Source organism: Canis lupus, chromosome 2 (genome assembly GCF_048164855.1).
Source record: "Canis lupus baileyi chromosome 2, mCanLup2.hap1, whole genome shotgun sequence".
Taxonomy (NCBI): Eukaryota; Metazoa; Chordata; class Mammalia; order Carnivora; family Canidae; genus Canis; species Canis lupus.
Genome location: NC_132839.1, coordinates 76,010,427 through 76,038,311, shown reverse-complemented (window position 1 = coordinate 76,038,311; position 27,885 = coordinate 76,010,427). Strand labels below are relative to the sequence as shown.

General features: G+C 44.9%; 1 protein-coding gene across 1 annotated transcript in view; it reads right to left on the bottom strand.

Moving 5' to 3' along the window:
* The window catches only part of RELL1 (RELT like 1), a 62,823-nt gene extending 48,967 nt beyond the window's left edge, over window positions 1-13,856 (bottom strand). The window contains exon 1 of the mRNA XM_072807740.1: window positions 13,626-13,856. Within this exon, the coding sequence (XP_072663841.1) occupies window positions 13,626-13,713 (88 nt within the window). The 5' untranslated portion in view covers window positions 13,714-13,856. The remainder of the gene's footprint in view (window positions 1-13,625) is intronic.
* Window positions 13,857-27,885: the final 14,029 nt, after the last annotated feature.

The window sequence follows — 27,885 nt, the reverse complement described above, 5'->3', positions numbered from 1 at the left end:
TGTCATATCCCTTTGTCTAAAATTGTAACAGTTGTAAATGAAAAATGTTAAGCAAAAAAAATAAACACAAAGCAGGATTTTGAGCCAATATGATCCCAGTTTTATTGAAGAAAAAGATGGCAAAATGTTTACACTAGTGTGGTAGGATTTTAAGTTATCTTCATTTTCTTTTTAGTGTTTTGTATATTTTGTTGGTAGAACTTGGAAGTACCTTTTTTCTTTTTCTACTTCTTGCATTTTCTAAAATGCCCTGCTGGTAATCACAACAGTTGTTTTTCTTAAAACTGCAGATAAAAAGTCAGTAAGAAACTTGCATTACTCTTAGGTTGAACCATAGGAAACTATTGTCACTGTAGGTCAAAATACTCAGATTGGTGATTTCCTATGGTTCCACTTAATAGTAATATTAATGCTGTAGAGGTAAACCATAATCCTGGAAATCCCTTACTTACTAAGGAACTATTTACAAGTGTAATCACTAATATTTACATAATAGATATTTCCACTGATTGGGGGCAGAAACAATGTGATGAAATCTTTGGGTTGGGGCGCCTGGGTGCCTCAGATGGTTGAGCATCTGCCTTGGGCTTAAGTCATGATCCCAGGGTCCTGGGACTGAGTCCCACAAAGCGGGGAGTCAGCTTCTCCCTCTCACCTCTACTCCTTACTCATGCTCTCTCTCTTTCTCTTTCTCTCTCAAATGAATAAATAATAGCTTTAAAAAATATATCTTTGGGTTATACCAGGACAGAAGGGTCAAAGAAAACCACACAGTGGTATAACTTCTATTTTATTATACTATAAAACACAATGTAAGTACATGAACAAGAAGGCACTGGCCTGATCATTTCTTTTCTTTCCCACTATATTTATTTTAATGCCTTTTGAGTCCTTATCTAAATAATAACCCACCATCGTTTCAAAAAGATTCCTCCAGGCACAATGTTTTAATATTATTAGTTGGTTTTTCCAAACAGGAAAGACTTGACTGTTTCATTTTCCAACTGTCAATTATCCTTCACCAACTGGGTGTCCTACAATTCAATTCAGTTCTGACTCCCTATTCCTGGGGCTAGTGCCAACCCCACAGGTCTCAGGGCTCGGTCCCACAAGACCACCTCCACTTCAGCCACCAGCTGCAAATGGTGTCCCCAGGCTAACCAACTACAAAGTCAGGGATTCTCAGGATCGACAACTGGCTGAAATAAGTTAGAGCACTCAGGAGAACTCTGATGCTTAGGATCACAGTTTCACTACAAAGGACAGCACTCAAGAATGGCCAAAAAGGAAGGGCTGCATAGGGCAAAGTATGGCGGGCAGGGGGTTTCTCTGGACATACCACCCTCCCAGCACATCTGTAAGTTCAGAGTTTTTATGGAAGTTTCTCGCATTAAGCATGATTGATTAAGTCACTGGCCATCGATGAACTCATTCATCAGTCCCCCTTCCTTTCCTAAGATTGGAGGATGGGACTCAAAGTTCCAACCCTCCAATCCTGCTGTTGGCTCCTCTCGCAAACAGCCCCCATCCCGAAGCTATCTAGGGGCCCACGAGTCAGTCATGAGCATAAACTCAAGGAAAATAAAGGGTCCATTATGAATACCAAAAGATACTCCTCTCTCTCCAAAAATTCCAAGGGTTTTAGGAGGTCTGTGCCAAGAACTAAGAACAAACACATATATGTTTTATTATTCCACACTGACTCAAAGTCTGGAGTCTTTGCTCACTTACATATCAAGACACAGCACTGAACAGCATGGAAAAGATCAACTATTTTATCATATGGTTCAAGCAAAAGAATTCTCTTGTCTTCCCCTTTGCCACTCCCCCCCCCCCCCCAGGAACTGAGTCACACCACCTCTACCATCTCCGTCATATGGAGGTACCTAATGTATCCTCGTACTTTCAAGCAGATTATTTTCCTCTCCCAAAATCAACTTGGTCTCATCATTGTAAAAAAAAAAATTAAAAAAAAAAAAATCAAGGGACAGAAGAGAAACACACTTTGCCAGAAATGGCAGGGGGATGAAGCCCTCAGCCAAGCAGGATTTGAGAAATCACCCCAGTGCTGAGCTGCATGTTTTATTTAAAGACACTGCTCTATAGACACTGATGGCCAGCACTGCCCTCCTGACCAGGAGAGAAGCGAAAACAATGAGAACCTGGCCAACAACAGGGGGAAAGACAGAAATGCACAACGGTCTTCTGAAAACAAATGCTTGACGATGAAGGATTCAGGAGTCAAGCTGACTTGTACAACTTTGGAGGATTTACTCTAACGTAAGACAACTAGGCAATGAGCTAGCTTTCAGCACCAATGAACACTTCGTGGCCCTCACACCAGCAGGCTGCACACTGCACTTATTTCATGATTCCAGCTTCCCATCGGTCCTTAAACCTCAAAAAAACTATTCCTCTCTGTGTCATATGTGTTATATTAAACCTCTACGCCATGTGTCATATTTCTATCACTTACAAAGGACTATATTATTCATTTTATATGCCAAACAATTCTGAGATGAAGAACAGAGATGCCCCCCCAGTCCTCCCCTCCCACCCCCTATCTCTCTATCTCTGTCTCTCTCTATCTCCAAAGCAGCAATTTAGAAACAAGAAGAAGGGAGAGCAATTATCAACTGCCTTGCTGAAGTACTCAAACTCAGGACTTTCCTGAGCTCAGCATCTGGGGCCCTGCCAACCCATCCCAGTGCCTGGGGTCCCACTGTCATCCACTACACCACACCCCAAGTCCCCCATTGCCTACACAATAAAGTGTATAGTTTCTGGAGCTCCACAAACTGGCCTCAGTCTCCCCTCAGTGATTTTCACTGAGGAACTCTCTGTTTATACCACGTCTGCACTGACTTCTCCTGTCCTACCTCTACACCTTCATACAGGCTGTTCCTTTTGCTGGGCCTGTCACCCCTCCACTCCCTTTGGGTCCACTTACAACGCCAGGCTTTAGGCATGGTGAAGTCCTTTCCACCACTCTTATCAGAAGGCAAGTCCCTCTTCTGTGATCCCACACAGCCCTTTGGATGGTACCAAACTCATTCTCCATTATTCCACAATGATTTGTATTCAGAGCTTATCTTTCCCTTCTGAATCACAAGTTTGTGGAGGACAGAAACCAAGCTTGTGGGTTTTCTTGGTTTTTTTTTTTTTTTTTTTTTTTTTACTTACCTACACAACACTTCATGGTATCTCAAAGAAGGCCCTTTGTTTCTTAGTGAAGCCCACAATGCTTACAGGGCATATCTACAGGTCTCACCTGCAAAGATACTAACTCGGAAATCCTGCCTGCGAAATAGATTTTACCCTCAGAATCCCACTTCCTGGCTCTCTCACCTAGCTTCCAGCAATCCTCAAGGCCTCTTTTTTTTTTTTTTTGTATCCATGCTTGTTTTGTGTTTTGCCTTTAATAGAGGAGGAGGAGGTTGGAAAGAATGAAGGAAACAGCAAAGGAATTAAGGCTCTACAAGCCTATAGCACAAACTTGCGAAGAAAAATGAAGGAATGCCTGTTCATTAGCCATCTGCCCCTTCACCAATGCCAGGAAATTCCGGGCTGCTGTTTTTATAGTGTAGATAATTCACATGATTGTGTTGGAGACTTCCAGCTATGAAGGGCTGTTAGAACATTTGAAAATTAGCGTTCCCAAGTTATATCGTGAGACAGAAAGCCCAGTGAATTCTCGAAGCTTCCACCCCTTACAGGAATCTCAGAGAACCACGTTATGTTTGTACATATGCACGGGGGAGGAAGGCATGTTACCAATATTGAAAAGGATTTTTTGTTTGGTTTTGTTTTTTTTTTTTTTTAATTCTACCTATCACATGACATTTCATGCAGAGGCAGTTTATAAATCTTCAACCACTCAGCTAAGCTCATCTGGCCAGTTAACAAGGGTAATGGCATAATTGTCTAATTTGTGTCTTTTTAGGAAACTGAAGTCAATTTTTCCCTCATGACAAAACTTTTAAAAATTCATTTATAGGGCAGCCCGGATGGTCCAACAGTTTAGTGCTGCCTTCAGCCCAGGGCGTGATCCTGGAGACCCGGGATCGAGTCCCTCCGTCGGGCTCCCTGCATGGAGCCTGCTTCTCCTTCTGCCTGTGTCTCTGCCTCTCTCTCTCTCTCTCTCTCTGTGTGTGTCTCTCATGAATAAATAAATAAAATCTTTTTAAAAATTCATTTATAAACCTAATGACATGTAAATTGAGTTACTCCACTCAAAGATTTACTCTCAAGGCAAAAAGATGATTCCTAAAGAATTCCTTGGAAAACAGCTCATTTTCCACTAAAAAAGCAGAATCTACATTCGATTTATGATACCTTCGTTTTCTCTTTGAGTAGATGGACCTACTATGAAAAAGGAAAAAAAATTAAATATACAACCTTCCTTTTACCTGTGATACTGAGCATGCAGTACACGCAATTTCACATAATAATAAAGAACATTTGAGAACAAGGAACATCCATCTAGCTGTGGCTTCCCCTCATCCGTGGCATGAGTGAAACATTTCACTTCTCTTCATCTTGCTGATTCCTCAGTAAATCTGTTTCCTGAGATACAGCAGCCTGCTCCTCAGAGAGGCTGCAGGAATCTGATCGAGCAGTGAAATATCTGAGTTCTCTACACCTCGCTAATGCCAACATTTTTTACAGGTATCAACTTAAACTTCATTCCCTCCAGACATTCTTGTTCAACCTGTACTAGAGTCTTCATCCCACTCCCAGCCCCAGGTTAGGCACTTGGGCCAGGTGCTATACATACTAAAGACACTTTATCATTAAGGCCTGTTGGATCATCTTCCGGATAACCTGCTAGTTCCATAAAGTCACAGGCTGAGTCTGATTATTCACATTACTTCATCCCCAGTGCCTTGCACACAGTAAGGCACCTTACTAACTAACATTTGCTGGACTAATCATTATACCGAAGAACCAACCCGTGAAACAAGGGTCTAAAGGAAAGATCTAAAGTATTATAGAACTTGATATACACACATTAATAGATGCATTTGACGTCCTGGTTGTAGAAACACAACTGAATTCAGTTCGCCTCTGAAAACAGTTTCAGGAGTTGATTTGGGTTTTGAAAACTTTCACTTTGAAAATTTTCACTAACACTTCCAAACATATCAATGTCCTCCCATACTTACCCGATGAAGCAGCACTTGCTTACTTTTATTATCATGCTTTTTTTCTCAATGACCAGAGTTTTCCACCTCAGGCTTTGGGAACAATATGGCCCACAGAAGCTGGCAGACAAAACAGCCTCTTATTAATTCGAGAAGGGACTATAGCTAACATTTGTGGGTGAATATTGGAAAGCCTAACCCTTCACTTTATTGTAAACAAAAAGCGGAGTCAGAATACCTGGATTCCAACTCTGGCTTCCTTCCTTCTAGCATTTATGTGTCTGCTCTGTGCTAGGTCCTGTGCTTGGATCTTAGCCGTGGACAGTGACCAAGACACATAGACAGGTCCCTCCCCTCACCAAACCTAATAGTCTGCTCCTCCAGGAACTGCAGGCTAATGCTATTCCTGACAGGCCACTGAACTTCTCGGGGCTCGGTTTCCCCATCTGCAAAGAGAGGGGGTTAATTGCAAGAAGACCACTAAAGTCCCCTCTCACTCTAAGGTTATATGGCTAAAAAACAACACAATGGCTCCATAAGTCAGGTAGCCAAAGTCATGCTTCTCAAGTCCTGCTCATCCAGATCCAGAAGGCTGGGAAACCAGCATGAGGACCAAGGGCAAATGTGGACCAACGAGCCTTATCAGAAGCAGCAAACTGGAGCCACTTCAATGGAGAGCCAGCTTTAAGCCAACGGGGAGAGCCCTAGACTGAGCAAAGGAACCTGCTTAAGTCCCAGCTGGGCCAACTTAGTGTCCTCAACTACTAAATATGCTTTGGGGCAATGGTCCAGGTCCCTTCAGGCCCTAATGCTACAGGATTCTACTTCCTCATTCCAATATGCGTTTTTCCCAGCACCACCAAGCAATAATTTTATTGTGAGGCTATTTACCTGGAGACAGCATCAGGTCCCACAGGTTAAGGACTCAGTCCTACGAGACTGCCCCACCCCCCACCCTGGATGCCAATTCCGAGTCCAGGTTGTCACCCTGTGCTTCGGACCCCTATCAACCAGAGGTTCCCACAACCCTGCCCCCCTCCACCACAGCTTGGGTGCGATGAATATGCTAAAGCGCCTCAGAACACTGAGAGAAACACTTGACTTACTGGACCACTGGCTTATTACGAAAGCTAGAACTCCAGAACAACCAGCTAGGAGAGGTGCATACGGTAAGGTATGGGGCAGGGGCGTGGAGCTGCCATGCTCCCCAGGTGCGCTACTCTCCACACGCCTCCGGCCTCCACCAATGCAGAAGCTTGTCACATCTTGTCCAAAAGTTTTTTAAAGCATTTCATCAGAAGCTCTCCCCCCAAACTCTTCCCCTTCCCAGAGGTTGAGGGGTGAGAGTAAAAGTTCCAACCCTGTCATCATTATGCGGCCTTTCAGAGGCCCAGCCCCCTCCTGGGGCTCCCTGGGGTACCACCTTGAGTCACCTCAGGGGCATCTGCTCCAAGGGAGCGCCTCATGAATGACAAAGGACCTTCCAGCCACTTGGGAACTTGGGAGGGTTTGAGAGCTTTGTGCCAGGAACTGGGGGCAAAGACTAATAACATTTCTTATTAAATCACACTCATCATAAAAAAATAAATAAATAAAATTAAAAATTAAAAAAATAAAAAAAAAATCACACTCATCATAAGATTCTACTTCGACAGGAGTCTACTTCACCAGTCAGCAGTGAGAAGAGGAACAATGAGCAGTCCAACCCTGAATAATCACCAAGTATATCAGGAGGAGAATTACATCAAATCCCAGAAGAACACTGTCAAAATTTTGTGACTGTATTTTTGGACCTACTGGCTGGAGATAACCAGATAATTGATGTACCTTCTAGAACTCTTCCAAAAGAAAGTGTCACACTCGACCCTTATAAAGCCAATAATTTGCTGCCTTCTGTTTTTCTCTCCTTCCTTGCCTAATTTTGGTAGCTAATGGCTCAGCCCCCACAGATCCCCTGCATCCCAAGAGGACTCCCTGCCAAGCCTCCTTCCCAGGGTGGGGGCCTCAGGCACTGCCCCACATTGCTTCCCCAACGTGTACACCCCTGCCTTTAAACCACCAGCCTCAGCCAGGGCTGGGAAGCTAGATGAGAGAGGCGATGCCTCAGGCAGTAGCAGAGAACCTGAAAGGAAAATTCTGGAGCAATTCGGAACTCTGTCTCACCAGATTGTTACGGCAGGTTAGGATTTGCTTTAGGACAAAATAATAATAATATACTTTTTTGGTACTTACTATGTGCCAAACACTGTGCCCTGCACTCTCATGTTTTAGCTCATGTAATTGTCATAGCAATCCCATGAAGCAACTCGCTGTATTTTCTCCCTAATTCAGATGAGGAAAGTGGTTCAAAGATTTTTTTCCCTTCGAACAATGGCATTTTATTTAGTGGTCAGGATGCACATGTGCAGAGATGCCTGGGTGGCTCAGTGGTTGACAGACTCAGTGGTTGAGCATCTGCCTTTGGCTCAGGGCATGATCCCAGGGTCCTGGGATTGAGTCCCATGTCGGGCTCCCTGCATGGAGCCTGCTTCTCCCTCTGCCTGTGTCTCTGCCTCTCTCTGTGTGTCTCTCATGAATAAAAACATAAAATCTTTTAACAAAATGCATATGCACAGGAGTATGCAAACAGAATGATGGGAGGGGAGAGCTGCTAGCCGTTTAGAAGCCTGGAATGAGCAAAGACAAGAAAGTGGAGGCCTTGGAGTTTGGAGGAGAGGGAGCAACAGAAACAGGGTTTGGCAAATGGATTCTCAAGGTGAGATGACTGGCACCAGAGGGCACAGAAACTCGGTTTGCCTGGGGGATCTGCCACTTTCTATCTACCTTTTCGGCCCCCTAAAAAGACCTCCTGGGCAGAGGAAAGCAGAGGAGAAACTGAGCCCAACTTCTCCATAAAGTTGCCATTATAGTGGACACCCATCCTCAAAGCCACCTAGAAGAAACAAAACCTCAGCTTTGCCCAGATATCTTTATTTTAGTAGATTTAGTAGATTCCATACTAGGCTACCAAAATAGTGCTCCTCTTTGTGAAGTGCCACTCAGTTGAGGAGTTACTTTTCTCCATAGGATATTTTACTATTTTAAGCAGTTTTACATTTGGCTGCCCACAGACCAGAACAAATGAGTCATGGAAGAGGAAATGCAGGACCATAATCCTTTATCTGAAAACCTGGAGGTCAGATGTGCCTCGAAATTCAGACTTTTGTGATTCTAGAAAGGTAACACAATGCATTTAGCACACATTACATAACGCTCAGAAATCAAATGCCTTGAGATTATTGCAGCAAAATTTAGCAATATTCAAACTAAGTGAGATGAATACATACCCTAGAGTCTCATATCAGTTCAGGTTAGGTTTTACCACCAAAGGGGTATGCAAAAAGCCTCAAAAAGCTTCTGGTGTTCAGAGCTTTTCAGGCTCCGGAATTGTCCAAAAAGGATTACAGGCATGCAAATGGCTCAGGTACTAGAAAACACAGTCAACCTACCAGTACTCAAATCAAAGACATACAAATTAAAACAATCAAAGTACCATTCTGCCTTACAAATTAGCAAATGTGTTTTTCAGAGAAAATGCCAACAGTGTGAAAAGTGAATCCTTCAACCACTGCTGTGAAAAGTAAACTGGGCCAACCTTCAGATCACCGATACTGGGGTCATCAGTGGCTTCAAAACCATGAATACCTTTGATCCCAACATTGTCTTTCCAATAACTCATTTTCCAAAGATGTCACCAGCATCTAGACAAAGCTTTACACACAGATATTCACTGAAGAAATTCATCTGAGGGGCACCTGGGTGACTCAGTCACTTAAGCATCTGCCTTGAGCTCAGGTCAAGATCCTCAGGGTCCTGGGATCCAGCCTCATGTCAGGTTCCCTGCTCAGTGGGAAGTCTGCTTCTCCCTCTCCCTCTGCCCCTCCCCCTGCTCATGCTGGCTCTTTCCCTGTCTCTCTCAAATAAACATTTTTTTAATTTAAAAATAAAACCAATTCATTTGAAAATTAAAATTCATTTAAAAATACTTAACAACAGGGGCACCTGGGTGGCTCAGTGGTTGAGCATCTGCCTTTGGCTCAGGTCATAATCCCGGGGTCCTGGGATCGAATCCCACATCAGGCTCCCCTCAGGGAGGCCTGCTTCTCCCGCTGCCTATGTCTCTGCCTCTCTCTGTGCCTCTCATGAATAAGTAAATAAAATCTTTGAAAAATAATAACAATAATTAGCAACAACTGAAATCTAAAACGGGGGCACAATGAGGTAAAAACCAGTGAATCCATATAACAAAATATGATGCAGCCATTTCTTGAGTAGGTAGGGAAATGGAGAGACCTCACATATAATATTAAGTGAAAAACGCAGGACACAATATTGTATTTGCATCATGATCCTATCCAAGCAAAAATCATAAAACAAGAAGGAAATACACTAACAGCAGCAAGTGCCTTGGAGTAATGAGACCAAAGGGTGACTGTCTCCCCTTTAAATCTTTAAATCTTTGGGAGAATTTTCCAAAAGGATCAAGAGCACTGTATCTTAGCTGAAAGGAAATGGAGAAAGAAGTCCTGTCTTCATAACTCCCAGTCAATGGCAGTAAATTCATGAATCTGAGGTGTCGCTCTGTACCAACATACAATGTACCAACATACAATGAACCTGTCTTTGCAAAACCACCACCATCTACAGAATGATGACCTTATAGTACATGTGGTCTACACTTACTATACAATTTGACTAACATTTTAAGTCCAGCCTAATAGACACTATGGGGAAGAAATCCAGAAACAGTTCAAAGGATAAGACAATATGCCACTTTGCAAAGACCTTTCAGAGACAACAGCTCATTTGATCCTCACTGGCAGCCAGTAAGGCAAAGACAGGAACTGGCACATACCCATCTTACAGGTAAGAAAATGGAGGCATAGAGAGCCACACTTTGGGGAGTGTGGTACACTCCCCAAAGTGTCAGGGGCTCTCCCTGACTTCTAGTCCAAGGGTGTCTTAGAGTTTGGTGCTATTTCCCCTCTATCTTGCCATTACCCTATTACTTGGTGATTCTTTAGAAGTATCTTTGAATAAAAAGAAATTTTATTCACTAGAAACCAAACCAAAATGATTTACTGATGATGAGAATAAGCTTCAGAAGTGAACAGATCTGACTCAAGGTCAAAATCCAACTTATATATTTGAGTGACTTTTTCAAGTTAACTTCTCAGATACTCGGTTTTCTTATCTACAAATACAGGAATAAAACTACACAGCTGACCAGGTGCTGAAGAATTAAATGATCTGAGTACTTCGACCAGAGCCTGCCTCCAAACAGGTATAACAAATGCTATATTCCTTCCTCCAAAAAAAGACTGAAGTATCTACAATGAACCAATTCCAAATTCCAACTTTAGTCCTTGTTGGCACACCAGACTCCTTATCCTACCTGCTATCAGGAGCCCATCAAATCTATACTAATTACTGAAGTGCCCTAAAATAATTAGAAACCACTCAGCATAACAGTTTTAACCAATGACAATTTAAATCATTTTTTGTCAGTTTTAAATAATTTCTCTTTTGTCTTGGCATGTAAGTAAACTTCAACATCAGAGCCAAATTCTTTAAAAAGTAACAATGAAATTTTTGTTTCAATTGCCTGGGGCTTTGGCCTGTCTCATTTGAATTCAACTACTGAAACTCCCAAATCATCTGTTTAATTTCTTTGAGGGAAAAGGGAGGAGAAGGGAATGGCAGGCACTTTTCAAATTTTTCATTTCCTCTTTAAATTAGATTTGGGCATGGAAGCCTAGGCTCTGAGGATGCTTGCTCAAAACATTCTGTCCACTGACAATGTTATTATGTGGCTGTACAGCTTGGTAGCTACCTGACCAAAGGAGAACCCAGAATTTAATAAAGCTTATCCTTAGCATCAGCGGAGGAGTTAGGAGGCTGGATGGAAGCCCACAAAGCCATAGGGCCTTTCCCTCTCCATCAGCCTCCAAACCTTTTCCACCCACTCCTTTCTAGAAGGCTGGGCCCATTGTCTGGTAGAGAAACTAATAAGCACAAAGGTTGAGTAACCAGAGACCTTAAGGCCATAAATAAGCCAAGATGTGGAAAATCATCCCTTCTGGTGCTTGTGGTATACAGTTTCGAATGCTGCTTCTAAGAGACAAAAGTTTAATGAGATTCTCCTAGGAGGCAGGAAGAAAAAGAGACATTGTCACTACCCACTGTGAAGTTATCTGTCCTTTTCTCTGCTTCCCAACTTCTGTTAACCACATGCTTACAATTTCAGGATGTCCTACACTCCCTATCTTAGAATCTCAACAAGACTGCTGAGGATGATTTCTGCTCTATTTTTCTCTCTGGGGAGAAGTGGGGTACAGTAGAGAGAATGAACTTTAGAATCAAGCAAGTGAAGTTATTGAAGATACATATAAAGATGCATACACACGGGCATGGGTGTGTGTGCACACACGCGCGCGCGCACACACACACACACCTCCTAGTGGTTCTGCTTCTCCAATTAAATGCTGACTGATCCATTAGCTACATAACTCAACCAATTATTTAATTGCTCTGGGCCTCAGCTGCCTCCCCGTAAATAAGAACTTTATGGGGCTCTAAGAAATAAGTGTACAAAAAGCATATGAAGTGCCCAACTCAAAGCTTGGCATAAAGCAAGCACTCGGAGTGGCTGCCTATCTCTTTCCCCCGACCTTCCTAAAACATTCCCTGCAAACATTAATACTGTCGTAGATCCCAAGAGGATCAGATGCTAGCTGGTCAGGACATCTTTTCTTCATACAGGCCTCAAGTTGCACTGGCACATTTGTACTCTGTACTCTTTCCTTTTTAGATACTTTGTTCTTCTTAAATGGTAAACTTTTAAAAAAAATTTTTTTATTGGAGTTCGATTTGCCAACATATAGCATAACACCCAGTGCTCATCCTGCCAAGTGCCCCCCTCGGTGCCCATCACCCAGTCACCCCAACCCTCTGCCCACCTCCCTTTCCACTACCCCTTGTTCAACTTTCATCAAAAAAACGTTGCTATGCAATTAGATGAGAACTTTCTTCATCACATTTCAGGCCTGAGAGCTGAGTGTCGCTCAGCGATCCATCGAAACACAAACTTACCCCAGGAATGGATGTCCCCTGCTGATGGCTGATTACAGGCATGCCGCATGCCGTGCTGAATTTTTAACAATCTGACTCTCAGGTGAAGCTATTCAAGTTCTGGGGCAACTGACTCTAGCTCTTCAAGTACTGTCTACAACCCTGTGTCCAATTTGAACCTGATTGTGCACTGAAACACAGGGTGAAAACCAAAATTTCCCACCCAATAATACATGTCACTCGCTGCCATCTCCCCAGGAGGGATGACTGAAGGAAATACGGGTCTGCTAATAAAGGCTCAGGAGACACTCTCCATCCTGCTCCCTTCCTAACATGTTCTGTCTTCTATGAAATAGTGAAAGCCAAAGTGATAAGCCGGTTTAAGAATTGTAAGCGATCGTTATCTTCTCAGGAGTAAAGAGCAGATATATGTGTTGTTATGGAGGAGACAGTCCCGGTTGGAAGGCTTCCAGATGCTTATTATTATCTGGACGTGGAAGAGGAGCTGCTCGAGCTTGGAAGAGCTTGCTGACGTAAGACTCCAGGCTGCGGTAACCCCAATTGGCCAAGAAGGCATACGTTTATTTTTTTTTTTTTTAAACTAGTGCCGTCAAGTGGCAATTAGGAGGGGAGACGGTGGCAAGGAATCCCTGGGGTCTAGGGCCATAGAAACAAGAGTGTGAGACTGGACTTCCGTAAAAGTTACACCGCCTCGTAGGTTTCAATTAAAAAGCTCCTGCTCCAAATTCGTCATTGAGGACAGCACTTTATGGTCTCTGCTGGTGGCTTCCTGCTCTGACCACAGAAGGTTCCTTTTGTGGTGACAGGAATTGACTCAAAGAAGAAGAAGAGAAAAAAAAAAAGTAAGTTTACAAATGCGCCTTCCCTTTTTTTCCAAGCCTGATTTATCCAGGACATGTGGGGAGGACATCTGAACCCCCCAACCTGTTGTAAGAATCCATCAGCCGCTGAAATTCATGAAAACTTGGAACGGAAAGAAATGGAAGTCCCCAAGGTCTGAAAACATAAGAAAAATTAAACGGTGGGGGTGGGGGGCAGGACGGCGCACCCGGGCGCTGGAGCCCATCTGCGGCTCGCGGGGCCTCCGAGGGCTCGGCCGGCGGGAAGCGCCGCGGGATCCCAGGCAGGCCGGGCGCCTGCACCCCCGACAGCCGCGGGGCGGCGACGGGGGCCGGTCCTCGGAGCAGCGGGCCCGGGCGAGGCGAGCGGGAAGGGGCCGCCAGCCCCGCCGGCCCCGCCGGCCCCGCCGGCCCGGGGCTCCGCGTCGGGATCCCGCGCCGTGCCCGGGCGAGGGCAGCTCAGCGCGCAGCGAGGCCGCCTCCCGGCGCCCGGGCCCCCCGGGACACTCACCCGGGGCCACCAGCGGCGAACTCGCGGTGCCTCCCACGAAGACAGCGGCGGCCAGGACCGCGGACCCCGAGAGCTCCCACGGGGCCATGGCCGCCTTCCTTCGCCCTCCTCCGCGGGGCGCCGCGGCCCGGGCTCCGGCAGGCAGTGCGACTCGAGAGCCGGCGGCCGACCGAGTAGCGAGGCTCGGCCCCCGCGCGCCGGGAGCCCAGCGCGTCCAGGACCCTCCTCTCCCGCCCCGCCCCGCCCCGCCCCGCCAACCCCCCGGCTCCGCCCGCCGGGCAGCGAGCCCCGAGGCCCCGCCCACGCCCCGCCCACCTGCCTGGCCCCGCCCCTTCTCGCGGCGCCCGCTTCCTTTCTAAATTCGACCGCCGCTTCTGCCGCGCGGATCCGGCCACGGCCCCGCCCTCCGGCCACGCCCACCTGTCTGGCCCCGCCCCTCTCCGCGGCGCCCGCTTCCTTTCTAAATTCGACCGCCGCCTCTACCGCGCGGATCCCGCCACGGCCACGCCCACCGGCCACGCCCACCGAGCGGGCCCGGCCACGCCCACCTGCCTGGCCCCGCCCCTTGCCGCCGCGCCCGCGGGGGTTCGGAGTCAGGCTTGGGCGCAGCCGCGGGGTTTGCGCGGGAGCCGGGCGAGGGGGCAGGATGTCCGCGGCTCCTCCTGCCGGCTCCGGGAGCAGGCGGGCGGAGGGTGGGGAAGAGGGCGAGCGGGACAGGAAGCTCCAGGTGGCCTGACTTGACCCTCGTCGGAGTGGGCACGAGCTTCGGTCTTCGCTGGCCTTGCCCTCCGTGGCCGGTGCAGAGACGGGCCCTGCTCTGTACGTGAACTTCCACCGTTTGAAAATAGAAAAGGCAAATCGTTTAAATTTCTTCCTATCTCCGCTTTCCCTTAAGCTGCTCCTTATGGGAAACAAAACTCTACATACCCGCAGGAACAAACTGCTTTTGTGTGTGTGTGTGTGTGTGTGTGTGTGTGTGTGTGTGCTCACGTTGCACTTTGCAAATACTTTCACGAAATAGCTCTTAAAGTGCCTGTGTTGTGCCCAAGATTGCGAATCCAAGAAACCACCAAGGAGCCGACACCGATGCAAACCCACGAGGGTTTATTTGCAAGCTCGAGCTTGGGTCCAAGTATACCCGACAGAGCAGGACTTGGACCCCGAAGTGGGTTACAGCTGTTTTTTTTGGGGGGGGGGTTGTTTTGTTTTAAGATTTAGTTAGTTAGTTAGTTAGTTAGTTAGTTATGATAGAGAGAGAGAGACAGGAGGAGGGAGAAGCAGGCTCCATGCTGGGAGCCTGATGCCGGACTGGATCCCCGGGACCCCAGGATGGTGCCCTGGGCCAAAGGCAGGCGCCAAACCGCTCAGCCACCCAGGGATACCCTACAGCTGTTTTTTTTATAGGCTGGTCTAGGGGATTTTCAGAAGGGGTGGAGGAATTTCTCAAGTTCTGTTTACATTCTGATGTGGGGCTTTCAAGGGCATTGAGCTCTGTTCTCATTCTAATATGGGACTTGCTACCACAGGCGTGGGCTCTGTTGTCTTTCTGATATGGGATTACCTGCCGAGGACATTGAGGACATTCTGTAGTTTTTCCTATAAACTATAAAGTTCAGCTCTTATTCATAGGGGCCTAAGATGGCTGTACTTGTGCTAATGCTAAACTTGAGGTGGAATGGCCTTGATTTTTCTCGGCCTCCACACCTGGTCACTTAGGATCTCCTTATAGCCTCATGTCAGCTCTGTGAGGTGAGTAGTATCTCTATTCCACAGGCCGCTGACTTAACCCAGCGGCTCCTAGGATAAACTGGAATGAACTTGTCTCCATTGTGTTTGCTCCCTGCTGTGACACCACACAGTAAGAGTCAGAAGTGGCTTTGAAGTTAACTCATCACATGCATTGATTAAACAAGAAGAGCCCTTCTGAGTAGTTCCTACTTTCCTGTACTATAGAAACCCCTGAAGCAAGGTCAGGCCTTCAGCAACTCAAGGTCACAGGCCTGGTGAGGCAGGTGAGGTCTGGGGGTCTTTACAGAATAGGGCTCTTCCTTGGCTTGACTGTCATCCTCCAATTTTTTTTTAAGATTTTATTTGTTCGAGAGAGACACACACAGAGAGAGGCAGAGACACAGGCCAAGGGAGAAGCAGGCTCCCTGCAGGGAATCTGATTCCAGACTGGATCCCAGAACTCTGGGATCAGGACCAGAGCCAAAGGCAGATGCTCAACCACTGAGCCACCCAGGTGCCCCTGTCATCTTCCAATTTTCAAAAGACTATTTTCTTGTTGCGTCCTCGCCACATAGGCTCTTACAAACATTGACACTGAGGTGGGAATCCCCACGACAGAAGCTTGGGTCTCTACAGATAGCAGGGGCTGAAGGATGGGAACCTCTGCCCTTTGAAGGGGAGTGAGGTACCACTGTGTATCTGGAAGATGAAGTAGTTTTATACCACCCTAGAAATTGAGAATGGCTACGTTTGAAAAAAAAAAAGGTCCATGTGGTTTTCTAACTAAAAACAGGAGACAGTCCTGGACCTAGAGCCTAAACTGTAAACTATAAACTGTAGCCAGGACCAGCTATATAATTTGCAGAGCCTAGTGTCAAATGAACATCCAGGTCCCTTTGTTCAAAAATTATTAAGAATTTCAAGATGCTGGTGCACCTGGGCTCAGTCCATTAAGTCTCTGCCTTCTGCTCAGGTCATGATCCCAGGGTCCTGGGATGGAACCTCGCATGATCAGCACTGGGCTACTTGCTCAGGGGGGGAACCTGCTTCTTCCTCTCCCTCTACTACCACTCCCCCTGCTTGTACTCTCTCTCTCTGTGTCAAATAAATAAATAAATAAAAGTTTTAACAAGAAAAAGAATTTCAAGATGGCAATTACAGAGCATTAAATCAATTGTAGAGCTCTTCTAAGCATGGAGCCCTGTGTACAGGCCATACACCCATAAAGCCAGCTCTGGTTTTAGCACTTTGAATGCAGCAAAGTGCTTGAACCAAGATACCTGCACAAAATTTAAAATGCTACCTGAAAAATGGATGTTTCACACTTTTTTTTTTTCACAGATTGAACTTACTAGTAAAAAAAGACAGGATTGTTTTTGTTTTTGTTTTTAAGTAATCTCTATACCCAACGTGGGGCTCAAACCCACAACCCCAAGATCAAGAGTTGCATGCTCCACCGGTGCCCCAAGACAGGGCCATTTTAAACAACATATTTGAATTGGATGTCTGTTCACGGCTCTTCAGAGATAAAAATACAACCCTGTAATTAAAGCTGGACGAAACCTTAGTAACCACCTATCAAGCCCCTTTAAAGATGAGATAGTTAAGTGATTTGCCAGATACCTCATTCCTAGTATGAGCCACGGTTGGAAACCAAGGCTCTGAAATTTCTCTTCTCAGACTTTTTTGTAACGTTTAGCTGCTTCATACAGTCTCTGCAGATACCTTCCTGTCACATAACCCCAGATACATGCATTTGCACATCTCTGTTAAGGGGAGAGAGGGAGTGAGAAAGGGATGAAGAAAGGGAAGAAGATAGGAAGGAAAGAAAATCAAGCTAAAACTATTCTCCAAGGACTTACCACTACAGATTTGCTTGTACAATTTGAAAAGCCCCACGTAGATGCATCTAAAAGCCATTGTTTGTTTAATCTTAAATGTGAAAACTTCAATGTGCTAGAAGTTCTCTTTAGCATTAGGAAGAGGATGTCACATTGCTTCTGAGGAAATAAAAACTGACACCATGAGACTAAGTGATCTTCCCATTTTTTTTTTCAGAATAAGATTAAAAGATAGTAGGTAGAAATAGTTGTTAACAATAGCTCTGATTTATTCATTCCTTAGATTGAACCCCATCCCATGGTGAGCACTTTTCCTGTGTTTCTTCAGCAAAGCCTCATAACTTTATATTTTGGGAAATATTGCTACTGCCCTTCACTACAAAGCTGAGAAGACTGAGATATGAGGGATTAAGAAATTTACCCAAGTCATACAGCTGCTCCACGGTGTTGCTGGGACTCAAATCCAAGATCAGCTCACTGCAGGCCTGCACTTGAACTTCTGCTTATACTGCTGCCTCCAAAATTCAGAACACCAGCCAATCCGCTCTCTGTTTCCAATACAAAGTCTCATTCTGTCTTTGCATGCTCAACCTAGCCTTTTGGCACTCTGTGTCAACAATTACATGGTTTGTTCTTCAAGAATATTTACGGGGATAGGTTATAAATAAGACTTTGGAGGGATCAGACTTACAAACTTATGCAATGTGCTGTCCTTTCTGTTTTTTGTTGGTTTACGTTTTGTTTTGTTTCCAGTGTCCTTGTAAGAATTCAGTTAATCATTCCCCTTAGTAGAAACCTTTCCTGTTTTCCTCTGTGCCGCTAAGGTGGTAATTTTCATCACCATCATTTTAAATGCGTAAGACTCAGTTGGCTGGTATTTACCTTAATTAATGTAGAAAAAACTTCCGCAGAAGGTCTCTGTAGAATTTCTTCTTTCTGTGATTTAGATGTAGTCATGTTTCCTTTTGAGATGTTATATCCAGGAGGAAAGCTGATAATTTAAAAAGTGTATATATGTGTGTATATATATATATATATATATACTTGCAGGGGGATAAAATAACATATATTATATATATATAATATTTTTTAAAGATTTTATTTATTTGAGAGAGCGAGCACATGAGTGGTGTGGGGGCAGAGGGAGAAGCAGGTGTCCCTAAAAGTATATTTTCTAAAACCTAGGGTTATTTTCATCTAATAACAAGTATGTACCATGTTCCTAGTACTGACCTGAGAGTAGGAGGTTGGAGGGGAGAGTCGCTGTACATTTAGTAAAAGATCCTAACCTTGCTTAAAGAAACTCCTCAGCCTACCTAGAAAAAAGGAAACAATAGTGCAGTAAAATGGGGATGGTCAAAGGCCCAGGGGTGGGGTGGGTGAAGGGAGAGTCCTGCCAGTGACTCACCCTGTGACTTTCAGCAGCTTCTCTTTGGTCAGTCTTCTTACCCATAAAATTCAGCCGGGGGCGGGTGGTGGTGGTGGTGGTGGTAATAGGATGATTTCTGAAAGTTGCCATCCAGCCCAAAGATTCTACACCATAATAAGTAATCCGCTGACAGGGTAAAGGGTGTCAGAGTCAGGCTAGAATGAAGCATTTCTCAAAATTATGAAAACACAATGGGTCAGATAATTCTTTGTTGGGTGGCTGTTTTGTGCACTGTAGGATGTTTAGCAGCATTCTCTGCCTCTACAAACTAAATGCCGGTAGGAATCTTCCCCCACCCCCAGCCCCCCAAATTGTGACTACCAAAAATATCTCTAGATATTATCGAATGTTCCGTGGGGGACAAAATAGGCCCCAGTTGAGAACCACTCGCTAGAGGAATTCCAAGATGACAAAAGGATTGTAAATGGAGGCTCTGAACAAGGCTTCATGGAGAAAGTACAATTTGGCTGAGTCTTGGGATTAAAGTACAATTGGGCTGAGTCTTGGGATTAATGGAGAGGTGAGGGAAACACATGAGAAAAGGTACAATAGGAGAATTTGCATGGTGTCAGCTGCAAGATGATAAGTATTCATGAGCGAAAGGAGAGACTGTGTTGGCAATAACCATGGGTAATAGCTGAGCATGAAAGTCAAGAAAAGGAGAACTGACAACTTCAAATGCCCATGAATTGTCATAAATTATAATAAATTATTCTATCACCAAAATACATTTTTTTTAGGGATGGTGAGAAGAATTTCCATTGTTCAATTAGACCGTTTTCATCATAAATCAGGAGCTGCAAATACAGAAATCTTCATTTTGCCCTTGTGCTTGGTAGAGTCCTGAGGAATCTGACAGGTTAGCAAGAGCGTCCTTAATCTCTGCCCCCCTCCATAAACCACCATGTTGCACCTTGTTTCATGGGCACACATTCTTCTGAAAATGGTATGTAAGGGACTCAGGCCATTTGCTGGTAGAGCCTCAAAACCAGGTGGATATCCACTGACATGGTTGTTCTCAGTGAAGACCAAGAGAGAATTACGGTGAGGAACCTCATGGTGTGGGCCCAGCAAAACCCAAGACACACGATTCAGAGGACACACTCTACAAGGTACAAGGTGCCTATCTTAGGCAAGCTTCCTTTTGATTGCAATCAACAAAAACTTATTAAATACAAGCTCAATAAATACTAAATGTATTATAAGGGTAAACTCTCTCATGGATATAAAAAAGAGCCAGGCGTCAAGTCCTCAGGCAAATTAGAACCAACAGCAGTAAATAATAAATATAGGTGGTGAGGCTCCCCCTCCAACTCCCCGGGGCGGCCACATCATCCTCACTTCTATCTCTTTAGCAAGTATATGCTTCCTCTCTGTGTCTCTTTCTGCCTCTGTCTCTCTTCTCTCTCTGATTCTATCTCTGTCTGTCTCTCTCTACCATCTGCTGCCTGTTTGTTATTTATCTTGGCCAGGGCCTCCCAGAGCTGCCTCACACCCAGGCCCCACTCAGCATGACCTGCACAGCTTGGCTGTGGACTGATTTTCCCCTGTCTCAGGAGAACATGGGGCTGCCCAGCTGCATGCAGCTGTTCCTTCTAGATAGGGATGTTGGTCATGGTCCTCGAACTAGCTGACAGGTTCTGTGCAGAAGCCAGCAGAGGCAAGATTTTCCTGAAGACAGAAGTGATCATCAGCGCATGGAACTAGAAGGTATTATGTGAAGCAAAATGAATGTCAGAAAAAAATAAACATCATGTGATTTCACATATTTGTGGAATTTAAGAAATAAAACAGATGAACATAGGGGAAGGGAAGGAAAAACAAGATAAGATGAAAACAGAGAGGGAGACAAACATAAAAGATTCTTAACTCTAGGAAACAAACTGAGGGTTGTTGGAGGGGAGGGCGGTGGGAAGGACGGGGAAACTGGGGGATGGACATTCAGGAGGATACGGGATGTGATGAGCACTGGGTGTTATGTGTAAGTGATGAATCACTAAACTCTACCTCTGAAACTAATAATACACTATATGCTAATTAAATTGAATTTAAATTTTTTTTAAAGTGATCATCAGTGTCAAGTGTACAGAGTAGTCCAGTAAAATAAGGACTGGAAAGTTCTCCAGCAAATCAGGCACCATGGAGGTTACTGAGGGTGCTGCAAAAGAATATTAAGGGAAATGGGGAGGGGAGGCCAGAGTGCAGTGGACGAAGAAGTAAAAATAGTCCTAGAGAGTTTTCTTTCCAGAAGCTTGGCTGAGAGAGAAAAGAAAAGGAGGGGTAGAGGGGCCTTGGGAGTCAGGGGAAGACTTTTATGGAGTGGAATTGATTTTATGGGATGACTGGAAAAAATGCAGAAAGGAAGATGTGTGGGAAGGGGGATAGCTAATGCCATGAGATCCAGAGAAGATCCCCGATGGGATCAACAGCATAGGCGTTGTTGGCCTTGAACAAAAGGCAAACACCATAGGCTCTGAAATTGAAGATGTACATACTTGCAGGTGGGAGATAGAAAATTGAGGAGGTTCACGTTAATGGAGGCAGAACCATGCTCTGACAATGGAAGGGAAGGGAAGATGCAAAGGTTTTGAGGGAACCATGGTCGGAGCCGTCAGTACAGGCATCTGGGTTGTGTACTGCACAAGGGCACCGCTTCTGACCTTATCCCAGCATGTGAAAGCCAGAGATTCTGGCCTCCTGGCCAAGTCTTGGAAAAGCAGAGGAGAGCTTCCTCCCATAAACTCACACTGCCCGCAAGACTGTGCACACACGTGGAAGAGTACACATGTACACTCTCACCGGGGTTCACACACGTTTACACACTCATGCATGACTGTGTCCTGTATCAGTCATGCTCTGAGCATTCCTTGAGGTTTTATTCTCTCATCCACAGAAACCTGACTCATGCCAACCAGGAACCAACCCTGCTTTTCTTTCCCTGGGGATGTGCTGGCTGCTGACACTGTGAAGACCCAAAGTCAGGGGCAGGCGGGGTGGGGCAGGAGGGTGTGGACAGGTTTGAAGCTCTCGGGCCTGTCTGTGTGGGCTGCTGGGTATGCTGACCCCTGGGACCCTGGCAATCCTATTTCCTCCTATCCCAAGGAGAGAGCTCTCCAGATCATACAATATCAAAACTAACTGGAGGAAGGGGCACTTCTTGCTAATTCTTTGAGATTCTGAGAGTGATAAAGGTTTGCATGTCGCTGAAGGGCACAGGGGAGTGGACTGGTGCGCGCAAGGCTGCGTTATCACTGAGGCTACAGCTGGAGCTGGAGCCCATGAATTTTTCATGGGCCAATCTGCTCAACTGAATGATGCTCTGTAACTGTGCCTGGCAGCCCAGGGCTAGGAACATAGAAGGCAGCTTTCGCGATGGATCCAGGTTTAGGGTTGGTTTTGTTTTTTCAGGAAAGAGCTTTGACATCTTAAAGGCTTTTCAAGCCATCTAGCAGTTTTTAAAGGGCACAGGCAACAAGCTTCAGGGTAGGCTGGCTAGGCATGAAAGGGCGGGGTACAGGAGAACTTGAGGGTCTGGTGGAGCATGAGGTGCATGAATCAGGGTGTTGGGGTGGAGCGTCCAGAGAACCACAGGATGGGAGGACCCTTTCGTGACATGCAGATGCTGCCAATTTCTTTGGAACTCTGAGCACCCCATAATATACTCTTTTTTTCTTCCTTTTGGCACTGCCAAAAAAGTTGATCTGCTTAGCTAAGAGGCTAGGAATTATATCCCTCTGGGGCGGGGGATAGGGGAATGATCTTCTCACCCCATCCTTGAGCTCAGTGTGGATGAGCCCCATAGACCTCCCAGGCCCCATAGAGCTCCCACCTCCACCTTGCCCAGGAAATCAGCATGTGCACTTTGATGTTAAAGGTTTTCCTGAAAGGGCTATGGGGAATCAGAAAAAAAAGTAGGAAAAAGAGGAAGAGGAAGACATTCCAAAGATCACAGAACATTGCATAGCTTAAGCCAGACTATAGTTATGTGAGTTATAGGAGTTTCCTGCTTGTCTCTGTGTGAAATAACTACAAGTTATTTCTCCTAACAGAAATGTAATGCAAGTCACACATGTATTGTTAAATTTTCTGGCAGCCATATTAAAAAAGAATAAGAACTGGGGCATGCTGGGCGGCCAACTCTTGGTTTCGGCTCAGATCCTGATGTCGGGGGTCCTGGAATCAAGCCCAGGCCAAGCTCCACGCTCAGTGGGGAGTCTGTTTGAGGAGTCTCTCTCTCCTTCTGCCCCTCACCCTGCAGGGAGCACATGCTCACTTGCTCTCTCTCCCTCTCTCTAAATAAATAAATAAATCTTAAAAAAAAAAAAAGGAATAAGAACAGGTGAAATTAATCCTAATAGTATATTTCATTTAACCTAATGTATCCAAAATATTATCATCTCAACACGTAATCAAAATTTCGAAATTACTAATGAGATATTCTTAATGTTCTTTTTACTGTGCCCTATCTTCAAAATTTGGTGGATATTTTCCATGTATAGCAACATCTCAGTTTGGACTAACCACATTTCAAGTGCTTCATTAGCCACATGAGGCTTTGGTACCATATAGACCCGGGCTTGAGTCCCTAGATGACTGAAAGCCTCTTGGATTTCTATGCTCTGCTTTTACTGCTAAGAGTTATGTTTATCAAGATTCCTACGTCCTTCTGACCCTACAGGAAGCCCTGGGGACCCTTGCCTCCTAAAGGGTTTCTGTGTCCACTCTATCTGCAGATACTGTGAAGAAATAACAGTACCAACTAGTTCACGTGTGGTAGGGACTGAATGAGGTTTTAGGGTTCTGCCCTGGGTCTCAGCATTCATGCTCAACTCTTTCACTTGGCCAAAAGGGAGCTGAGTGCAATGAACATCCCTCCCCCACCCAGCAGCCCAGCCCCACCCCACTCCCCACCCTGAGACTTAATGAAGAACTTTGAATGCTGAAATTCTAATTCACCTTTTCTCCTGTAACCACACATCAAGATGGAGGAACCGGGTAGGCCAGCTTCATCTACTTCAAAGCAATCGCACAAGTTTTTTTCTTGCCCAAAGAACTTTGTTTGACTTTGGAAAGGCAAGCTACGTCAACAATCGCTTCTCCCTCAAAAGCCTGATTCTATAGGTCTTATAGTCCTTTTGTGTTCCTGGTTGCTCCAAGTCATGCAATGGCCTCCGAAACAGAGACTGTGTCTAGCCTGTGCCACCCTCCCACCCACCAGCCCGCTGCCAGAGGGATCCTTTCAAAAGCCTTAATGTAGCAGAGAATCCTCTGCCCAATGCCCTTCCAGGAGCCAGCCCTTTGCTGCCTATGGAGTCACATTAAAAACCTTTAGCCTGATGTAGCCTGTCTATCCTCTGGGTGGTTCCTCTCCATGCAGACAGGATCCAGCTCCTCTCTCTCCATCCCGCACTCCTACTTTTCACATATTCAGGTTGTGAAGGTTGGTCTCTTGGCCTCTCTGACTCACACGGCCTGCTGCTTATTCATGGTCGACTGGCTCCTAACTGCATTCTGGGCATAGTTCTTTTTTTTTTTTTTTTTAAAGATTTTATTTGTTTATGACAGAGACACAGAGACACAGGCAGAGGAAGAAGCAGGCTCCATGCAGGGAGCCCAACGTGGGACTCGATCCCGGGCCTCCAGGATCACGTCCTGAGCCAACAGTTCTGGGCTAGGATGGCCACTCTGACCTCTAGGAATGGCTGCAATTCTCTTCACTGCCCCATCCCTCCCTAGACATGTATGCTGCTTACTCTTCCCCCCTCCAGCCCCCCACACACAACATACTAACACAAAGGTGCTGCATGTAACAGACTTTTCCTAAAATTTTGACCAATATCCTCTGTGGATCCAGCACACACAGAACAAGAAAGGAGGCCATTCTCATAATTCTCTCTCTGGGTGGCTCAGTGGTTGAGTGTCTGCCTTCAGCTCAGAGCTTGAACCCAGAGTTCCGGGATCCAGTCCACATTGGACTCCCCACAGGGAACCTGCTTCTCCCTCTGCCTATGTCTCTGCCTCTCTGTGTGTCTCTCATGAATAAATAAATAAAACCTTTAAAAAAATTTCTCTCAGCCATCACGGGCATGGAAAACTCCTTATTGGAAGTACAGCACACTCCTTGGGTCTTCACTCACCTCTTTGCTTTTAGGATTAGAGCAAAGAGTCTTTCCCTTTCCTCTTCTAGAATGTCAAGGCCTTCAACACACTCCAGCCTGCCTCCCCACAAAAAGATCCTAAAAATTGTGATGTAAAGGATTACCTGATTTTATTCCAGATTGCCAGGGTTTTAAACTGGACTCCTCCCATGCGGTCTGTAAACTGAAATAAAGGGGTTTATAGATTTGGGTGGGGGAAAATATCACATCTTTATTAACCTTGCAACTATTCATTCAATTAATCTTAACTTATTCATTCAATAATTATTCCTTATTTTCAATAATCTTGAAATGAAATTTAGCATCTCCTTCAATTATGAATGTAGGCAACAACCCACAGTGCTTGCAACACTGACACACACAGAAATCAGATATTTTCGTATCTATTATAGCTGTTCAGGTATCTCAAAATGTCATTTATACCCATTATTATTTTGAAATCACTTTGAAGTTTAAAATTTCAAAAGATTTAAAATAAGATCTTGTTATTTAATATGTGAGGTGGCATATATTGCCCTACCACAATTTCTCTTTAATTTTTCAGTAACAGCATTTCAATGTAATTGGTTTCTTTGTAATCCCATATATTTTATTTCCGATATTTGAAGATACAATTTGGAGAAGAGACTCCACAGGCTCCACCGTACTGCCAAAGGGATCATACCCAAAAGCACATACCAAAAAAGTATGGAACCCTTGCCCTAGGAACTGCCTTTGCATAATCCGCCTCCCCCACCCCCGAAGAATTTTCTTCTGTCAAAGGTATCTTCCTTCCCTGCTACTGCTTCTCTAGAAACTGACTTGGTTATAACCAAGGTCTGGGGATTGTATATTCACTTCGCTGGCTAGCTAAATACTCATTTCTATAAATTTATTTCATGGGGATATTTCTGTCCTCACCCATAAATGAAATTTAGAGCAAGCCCCGTGATCTTCCTGGTACCTTAAAGGTAATAAAAGCTACTATGGACACTAATTAAAAGTTCAGTCTTCTGTAATGATTAAAAACTCCTCTCCCCAATACTTGTGCCCTTATAGACGAGACACCTGCACTGGGAAGGTTGTGTCGTCTGTTTACAGAAGCACACCTTACTTTGGAATATGGTATCTATTAGATCTTGATGCCTTAGTTGAAACAGCAATCTGGACCTGTTGTAATCTATCTTCCTTTTACTCTTTCTCTCTTTTTCTTTCTTTTCCTCTCTCCACAATATTAACCTCTATGCTTTCATCTCTCATTATTCCTTTACCTAAAGTCTATGCTGCAGGCAAATGGGTCTGCTTTCAAGTTCACCAAAGGCCCCATAAATATTCCTATCTGCTCCTTCTTCAACATCTGTCACCCTTCAATGTCACATGTGTTCTCCATCTTTAGGTAGAGATTCATGTCCTGACTCCTCTGAAAACAATACTCTTAACCATACATCTCTTAATGTACTCTGTTACTTTCTGATCTGTGGGATACCCTCTCCTTCCAACAGATTCCAAACATTGAGGAAACCCACAATGTTTTATGTGAGTAGAGAAGGTGAATTTTTAAAATGATACCAGCATGTTCTCTCCCTGGATGTTAAGGAAAGAAGTTCTTTGAAATACATATTCCCTATTACGGGGTGTGGAAAGGGTAGCTTGAGTATGCTCCACTGACCCAGGATAAGGGTGTGACTGGACTTTTGTGGCCTGAACAAAGGTGCCCTCTAACCTCTGTGCTACGCTGGACTCATAATTACAAAGGTGGTAGGCAAATTACAGAGGGGAGCCTCTTTGGGAGAAAGGGATCCCCACATTTCTCAAACTTTAATATGCATACATAAAACACCCAGGGATCTTGTTAAAATGCAGATTCTGAAGTAGTAGCTCTGGGATGGTACCTGGGCTTTTGCATTTCTTAAAAAATCTCAGAGATTGACAATGTGGCCACAAGAAACACTTTTTTTTTTTTTTCACAAGGAACACTTTGAGTAACAAGTATCTACACCTCAAACTATACTTTTGAGGTTCAACATTGTGAGAATCTTATTTTGTGGATTAGGATAAACCCCACTGAGGTTCTTTGGCATGTGCATTAGATACCTATTGCTCTATAACAGAATTATCACAAACCTAGTGCCTTAAAACAGCACACATTTATCTCATAGTTTCTGTGGGTCTGCAATCCAGGTAGGACTTAACTGGATCCTGTATCAGGATATCTCATGAGGCTGTAATCCAAGTGCTGGCCAAGCATGGGGTCTCATCTGAAGGCTTGACTGGAGAAAGATCCAATTTCAAGCTCAATGGCTATAGGTAGGATTCAGGATTCACTTCCTTGTGGCATGTTGGCCTCTCTCAGTTCTTTGCCATGTGGGCCTCCCTAACATGGCTGCTTGATTTCTCAAAACAGACAAGCTGAGAAGGCAATATAGAGAGAGTGTATCAAGGTACAAGTTACAGTCTTGTGGAACATAACATGGACATGACATCCCATTGCCATTGCCATCCTGTTGGTGACAAGTCAATCCTAGGTTTCACCCACACTCGAGGTGAGGGAATTACACAATAACATGGACACCAGGAGACAGAAATCATTGGTGGCCCTTGAAGAGCCTCCTGGCCATGGTAAGAAAGAATGGGATGGGCTTCAAAGGGAAGATGACCCTGAAGGAAGAGTCTGGGCTAGTGGAATGGGCAGAATGATGGCCTCTCAAGGTTGTCCATGTCATAGTCCCTAGAACCTATGAATAATATGGCAGGTATCATAGCAAAGAGGCATTCAAGTTGCAGGTAGAATTAAGGTTGCTAATCAACCGACTTCAAAAATAAGGAGGTTATCCTGGATTATCCAAGTAGGCCCCACGTAGTCAGAAGGGACTTAGAAGTGGAAGAAGGTGGCCAAACAATAAATCAATCAGAGGTATATATAAGTATATAAGTATGGAAGACAGACACAGAGAGATATAATGGTGCCGGCTTTGAAGACAGAGGAAGGAGCCAAAGAATATGGGAGCTCTTTACAAGCTAGAAAAGGCAAGGAATCAGATGCACTCCTACAGCCTCCAGAAAGAAAAGGAACCCTGTTCACACTTTGATTGTATCAAAATGATTTCTGCTAGATTTCTGAGTTG